This window comes from Simochromis diagramma, unplaced genomic scaffold (assembly GCF_900408965.1).
Source record: "Simochromis diagramma unplaced genomic scaffold, fSimDia1.1 OVJJ01000773.1, whole genome shotgun sequence".
NCBI classification, from domain to species: Eukaryota; Metazoa; Chordata; class Actinopteri; order Cichliformes; family Cichlidae; genus Simochromis; species Simochromis diagramma.
Genome location: NW_024386807.1, coordinates 578,911 through 585,381, shown reverse-complemented (window position 1 = coordinate 585,381; position 6,471 = coordinate 578,911). Strand labels below are relative to the sequence as shown.

The following is a 6,471-nucleotide window of genomic DNA, read 5'->3' as shown; positions in this document are numbered from 1 at the left end:
TGGGAAGAAAACTTCTTTTTACAGCGAAAAAACCCCTAAACAAGCACCGAGTAGCTACGACGTAATGGGAAACTCACAGAGAAACTCGCGGATTCTTCCACTGACCGCAGCACACCTGCACCAGGGTAAACCTCCGCCTACCCCACTCCTGCTTTACAGGTGAAAATAGAGCAACAGGACCGCTGAGTCTTTGACTTTATTTATTTTCTGCTGTGTTTTACTTGCATCTATTTGAAAGACTGAGTGTAAACACACAAAATATTTTATTTTATGTGCTGGAATGTGCAGAAAATAGGTTTAAATGTTAAACTAATTTCTTCCAGTCAGAGTAAGTTGCATATAATTAAATTTTTGCTTGATGCATAAAGTTAAAAGGTTAAAACTGATAAAACAAGTTTTAAAAAGATACTTTTCCATTTGATTACATTTTGTATGATGGATTATGTAGAAAAAGTAGAATTGGGCTGAAAGATCTATCGCTTTATCACCTATTCAGGTTGTAAATCATGTTTTTAAAAAGTAACTAAGTAACTAAGTAATTAATTACTTTTGAAAATAAGTAATCAGTAAAGTAACGGGATTACTTTTTGGGGGAAGTAATCAGTAATTAGTTACTGATTACTTTTTTCAAGTAACTTGACCAACACTGCTGTTCAATACTGAAGAAATTTAAACTTTGTAAAATTGTGCAAAATTGTAGAATATGTTTAAGGTTATCTGCTATAAAAAGCCAGACCAGGAAAATCTCATGTTTTTCTGTGTTTTATTCTCAGTTACTTTCACACAAAGGCATCTGCTGTGATGTTCACAATTCTGATGAAGTCAGTACTGATAAATGATCAGAATTATAATATTTCTGACTGTCTGAGGCTAAGTTGAATCGAATCGGGACTTTGAGAACCGGAATCGAATGGATTATAGAAATCAGTGAGCAGCCTAGGCCTGACAGAAGTGGATGTAGCTGTGGGTAATGAGAAAAGATGAAAAGAACTATTGATAACTTTTTTGTTAAGTTAAGGCCTGATCTGTCTGAAATTCACAGCCAGCTCTGACACGGTGCCATCAACCTCTGAATGCTGAAAAAGCAGCAGTGTGTCCAGAAACACATTATATGCTGCGATAAATGCACAAGTGTCCCCTCTCACCACTGCCTTTCAGTGGCATGCAACAGCATACAGGTCGTCAGAGGAGCCGAGATGATGATTAAGTTTAACATTTTCTACAATATTGACAAAGCACTTGAAGCACAAGTTTGTTAGTTAATAATTTAGAAATGAATATTGTCTGTATGGACTCCCCCTCCCCAAAGAAAGTGCACATGTAAAACTGCGGTGTTAAGCGATGCAGTTGAAAAACTTTCCTTTTTGCTAAAGCATATAGTTAGGGCTGGACCAGGTGACCCTGAATCCTCCCTTAGTTATGCTGCAATAGACGTAGGCTGCCGGGGATTCCCATGATGCATTGAGTTTTTCCTTTCCAGTCACCTTTCTCACTCACTATGTGTTAACAGACCTCTCTGCATTGAATCATATCTGTTATTAACCTCTGTCTCTCTTCCACAGCATGTCTTTATCCTGTCTTCCTTCTCTCACCCCAACCAATCACAGCAGATGGCCCCGCCCCTCCCTGAGCCTGGTTCTGCTGGAGGTTTCTTCCTGTTAAAAGGGAGTTTTTCCTTCCCACTGTCGCCAAAGTGCTTGTTCATAGGGGGTCATATGATTGTTGGGTTATTACTGTAGGGTCTACCTTACAATATAAAGCGCCTTGAGGTGACTGCTGTTGTGATTTGGCGCTGTGTAAATAAAACTGAATTGAGTGAAAAAGCCGCTGGGTTTACAAGCTCAGGAGCAGATTTAACAGACTCCTCAGTAACTTGCTTGGCTTTTGTACAAACCAGAGGTGGTGCACAACGATCTGGTTTAGCTTGTTCAAATGGGAAAACACTAGGGCCAGTCTCACCCTTTATGGCTGGCTAGTGCAACACTAAGTCACTGATTGCATATGCAAGTAAACACAAGGTTTCTTTTTCTCAGAAATTGCAAACTGGGAAACTCTAACTCATCTTGAGCCGTCTTGGACTCATCAAACACGATCTCTGTGGCCGCCTCTACAGGCTTAGCCCACCCTGACTTGGCCTCTGGAGGTCTGTGCAATTATGGACCCAATCAGTGTTTTACCTTTTTACAGGAGGTGTAGCCTTTGTGTTATTCAGAGTCTGCACAGGAGATAGGAAGCAATTAGGTAACTCATCTTATGTCATGTTTTATCTCCACTCAGCTTCAGCAAAACCTACCCAAATACGCAGGAGCTCTGAAGCTGCAGAAAGGATATGAAGAAACCTTTAACTCTCCTGGAAGATATTACATATGTGGAGGAGATCGAAAGGCGCGAAGAAAAGCCGTAGACGATTTCAACGCCATCTTGGGCGACATGAGCAAGAAAGGTTTGAGTCCAGAGGAATTACGAGATATCGAAGAACGACGTCTGGGTTTGGTTGGAGCGCACGCTGAGTAAGTATTTAATGTGTGACCACGACGACCAGCAGATCGAACTTCACATTTAATGGTAACACACATTAAATCGTATTCTGAATGTGTTTCTTGCCAACAGTGTGTACAAGATCCGGGTGCAAACCTCAAACCAAAGAGAATGTGGTGAAAACAGGTTGGCGGTGGAAGCCGACCACGTCCCACCTAAATGTGTCTTTCAGAATGCCCTTAAAACGTTGCAGGACCCTGAGAACGTAAAGTTAAGAGAGGACCTGAAAAACAAAAGCCCCAACCTCTTTGCTCTGTTGGATAAAAACGGAGACCGCGGGCTGTGCAGAGAGGTTCTGAAGCCGCACCACGAGGCAGGCCTGACCTGGCGCAACAGAAAAGAGTCTCGTATAATCAGGTGAGAACGAATCTGTTCGTCCTGGAGCTAAACTCAGAGTTTTCTTTGGATAGCTAACGTGCTTCTGTTCCAGCGAGAAGCTTGAGGAGACTCTTATTTCTGGAGACGGGGAAAAACTGGTGAAGATGTCGCTGCTGGCAGCCAATCCGGTCACATCCAATTCTCTCAGAGAGGATGCAGGTAGGCTACAAACAAGCCTGTAGAGATAGAAGTACTATGTGCTGTTACCAGGTTACTGATGAGACAATGAGCAAAGATGTTCGTCACCATAGAAACGACACAAAGAAACATCTGTCTGCAAAAATGATGAAACAGTCTTTCAGCAGTTTAATGCACAGAGTCACAGAGTGCTGGTTACACTGGTTTCACAGCCACACACAGGTTAATTATTAGTACAGGAACACGTGAAGCACCAACGATCACATTAATGAGTCCTCGCCTCAGTGGTCACAGTAACAGATATAGTGCGATGCTGTCAGAGACACCGTTTCCTGTTCAGTGAGTAAACCCCGCCTCTCCCTGCTCGCTGTGTGAACTCTGCAGGAATCCTCCCGCTGAACATCTCAAATATGTCCAGAGACGCAACGAAGCGCTACCACGATGCTGGAGACAAGCTGCTGGTGGAAGGTTACTACAAGAAAGGAGTCCTGAACGAGGAGGAGAGGCACAGCATCATGGGCTGGCTGAAGAGCGGAAACCTGTACTCAAAGAACACGTCAGAGTACAAAGAGATGTGCCGCGAGCTGAGAGCCAAGATACAGAAACACAACAACAACAGTGGAAGATAACAACAGCGCCTGTGAGAGACGTGTGTGTGTTCAACTGAACGTATCAGATCATTTATCATTTATATATCTTGTTAGGTTTTGTATTGTTGATTGTCATTTATGCTTAGAAATATTTAACCATATGCTTAGAGGTGTATAATCAATTGTGTAGTGATAGGACTGTGATCTTTAGCAGGCTGCAAAGGCTTGGTGTGCATTCCACACTAGAATGCACACCCACAGCCTGGGAACATCAGAGAGGTCCTATCTTCTCTTTGTTGATATATGGTATAGCAAACACACGCATATCTCTTCAAGTATAAGAGCCTTTTGTTCAGATGGACCCGCTAGACTCCTGGCACCAGCTTTGGGGAGTCTTCACAGGGTCACATCTTGACCTCACACAAATCACACCACACACACACACACACACACACACACACACACACATACACATGGTACTCTTTGTGTGTATGTAGACGTCATATGTGAATGAACCTATGCATATTCATGTAACCTCAATAAAAGAGCAGTGTTACGGGGGAACGGACGAGAGCGACTGGGGTCAAGCGAAGGAACGGCGTTTCTCCGGTTCTCTCCCGTGCACGAGAAACATGAAGAACTTTGCCTACTTCGTGTCTTGCTTTCTGTGTAATTATATTGTCTTCAACGTTCCAGCGGATAGGTTCAAGCTACAAACCTATCACATTTTGTTTCCTCTCTGACCGTTTCATCATCATCCTCTTTTCCTCTTTTATGAGAAAACAAAGGAAAAGAGTTTCTCTGAAAGATTTCAATCCGAGAAGCAGCTCAGAGACAGATGTGTAATCACAGGAGCTGTTGTGTGTTCTGTGTGTAACACACGACAGTGATGGTGTAAATCACATGAAGCTGTTGTAGTGTTCTGGTGTGTAACACACTACAGTGGATGTGTAATCACAGGAGGCTTTTGTGGATGTTCTGTGTGTAACGCCTGTCCACAGGGACCCTGCACTATGCTGTACAGCACAACATATGAAATCATGACATGTCCTGTGTAAATGAACCACAACACAACCACACCTCACTGATTCACGTCATAAACCAAAAGTGTGTGTGTGTAAATCATTAATAAGACAGAGTTTTACACACAACTTTATTTCTTCATTTTTATGGTGGGAGCAAAAAACCGGGTGAACTTAGCAAGATGATCACCAGTGTGACCTCTGACCCCAAACACCAGTGTGACCTCACACACACACTTTGTTTTCTGACGTGGAATCAGTGAGGTGTGGTTGTGTTGTGGTTCATTTACACAAGTCATGTCATGATTCATATGTTGTGCTGTAAGCAGAGGCAGGTCCCTGTGACAGGCGTTACACACAGAACACACAACAGCTCCTGTGATTACACATCACTGTCGTGTGTTACACACAGAACACACAACAGCTCCTGTGATTACACATCACTGTCGTGTGTTACACACAGAACACACAACAGCTCCTGTGATTACACATCTGTCTCTGAGCTGCTTCTCGGATTGAAATCTTTCAGAGACATGCATCCATCCTTCATCCATCCTTCCATCGATCCATCTTTCATCCATCCATCCATCCTTCATCCATCCATCCATCCATCCATCCATCCTTCATCCATCCATCCATCCATCCTTCATCCATCCATCCATCCATCCATCCATCCATCCATCCATCCATCCATCCTTCATCCATCCTTCCATCAATCAATCAATCAATCCATCCATCCTTCATCCATCCATCCATCCATCCATCCATCCTTCATCCATCCATCCTTCATCCATCCATCCATCCATCCATCCATCCATCCTTCATCCATCCATCCATCCTTCCTTCCCTCTGTTCGTCTATCCTCTGGACACTCTCAGGTAAGATTAATAATCTCTCCTCATAGGAGGGTGAACCCGGGTCGGGTCCTGGTGCCAGTCCTGAGAGGGGGTCTCAGCAGTGAGCTGTGGTGGCTCGGAGATCATCCATGGGGATAAAACCAGTATGAAAGCTGAGTCTGGGTGCCATGGCAACAGCACCTCAGAGTGACAAAAAGCCAGCAGTGACAAACATAATCATAATATAAATATAGCCATGATGTAAATGTAATATAATGTAACATAGAAGTTGAAGTTGTGCACAGTGTGGGCTGCTTGTGTGTGGAGGGTCCGCCCTGCAGTTGGTGAGAGGCATAAGATGAAGCTCGCTGCGGTCAGAGGGGAAATAAACTCACGCTGAGACTGAAATGGGGCCTGTGGGCCTGCGGTGTCACTCTGACACATGAACAGGAAGTGAGCCCTGCAGCATGCACGGAGCATGCTCAGTGAGGCTGCTGCTGAGCCCTCGCTGGCTTCAGTCTATTCAGGTGAAGGTGTAGAGACTGCCCCCCCCCCCCCCCCCCTCACCGTGCTGTGAGACTGCAGAGGGGTCTCAATGCCCCTGTTCGATGACTGCCCCCACACCTCAGTGTGTATTAATAAACCACAGCCTCTCTCTCAGACATGAGGGGAAGTGAGAGTGGAGCGTGTGGTCAGCGCTGCTCGGCAGCATCAGCCCTGTGACAGGAACGTCTCCACGCTGCGTCCGTGTCTCACAGTCACAAACATCTGTGCACAGCTGTGCTCTGTCTTCAGGGTCGGAGGTCAGAGTTAGCATCATGCTATCAGCTCTGTGGATTTATGGGAATCAGCTGATCGAGACTGAGGTTTGAACACAGCTGGATCTGTGTGTGTTTGAAATGTGTTGATAGTAAAAGCACTGCAGTGATGATGGGACGACCTTCTCCGGATCCCTCACAGCTCAGCCCA

The 6,471-nt window shown here is 44.6% G+C and overlaps 1 protein-coding gene across 4 annotated transcripts in view; it reads left to right on the top strand.

Annotated features, from left to right (window-relative positions):
• LOC120730667 overlaps positions 1-3,786 on the top strand; it is a 65,962-nt gene extending 62,176 nt beyond the window's left edge. For all 4 annotated transcript variants that reach the window (XM_040027120.1, XM_040027117.1, XM_040027119.1 and 1 more), the window contains 4 exons: positions 2,278-2,510; positions 2,611-2,895; positions 2,969-3,075; positions 3,439-3,786. In XM_040027120.1, coding sequence (XP_039883054.1) covers positions 2,278-2,510; positions 2,611-2,895; positions 2,969-3,075; positions 3,439-3,683 — 870 coding nt within the window. In that variant the 3' untranslated portion in view covers positions 3,684-3,786. The remainder of the gene's footprint in view (positions 1-2,277; positions 2,511-2,610; positions 2,896-2,968; positions 3,076-3,438) is intronic.
• Positions 3,787-6,471: the final 2,685 nt, after the last annotated feature.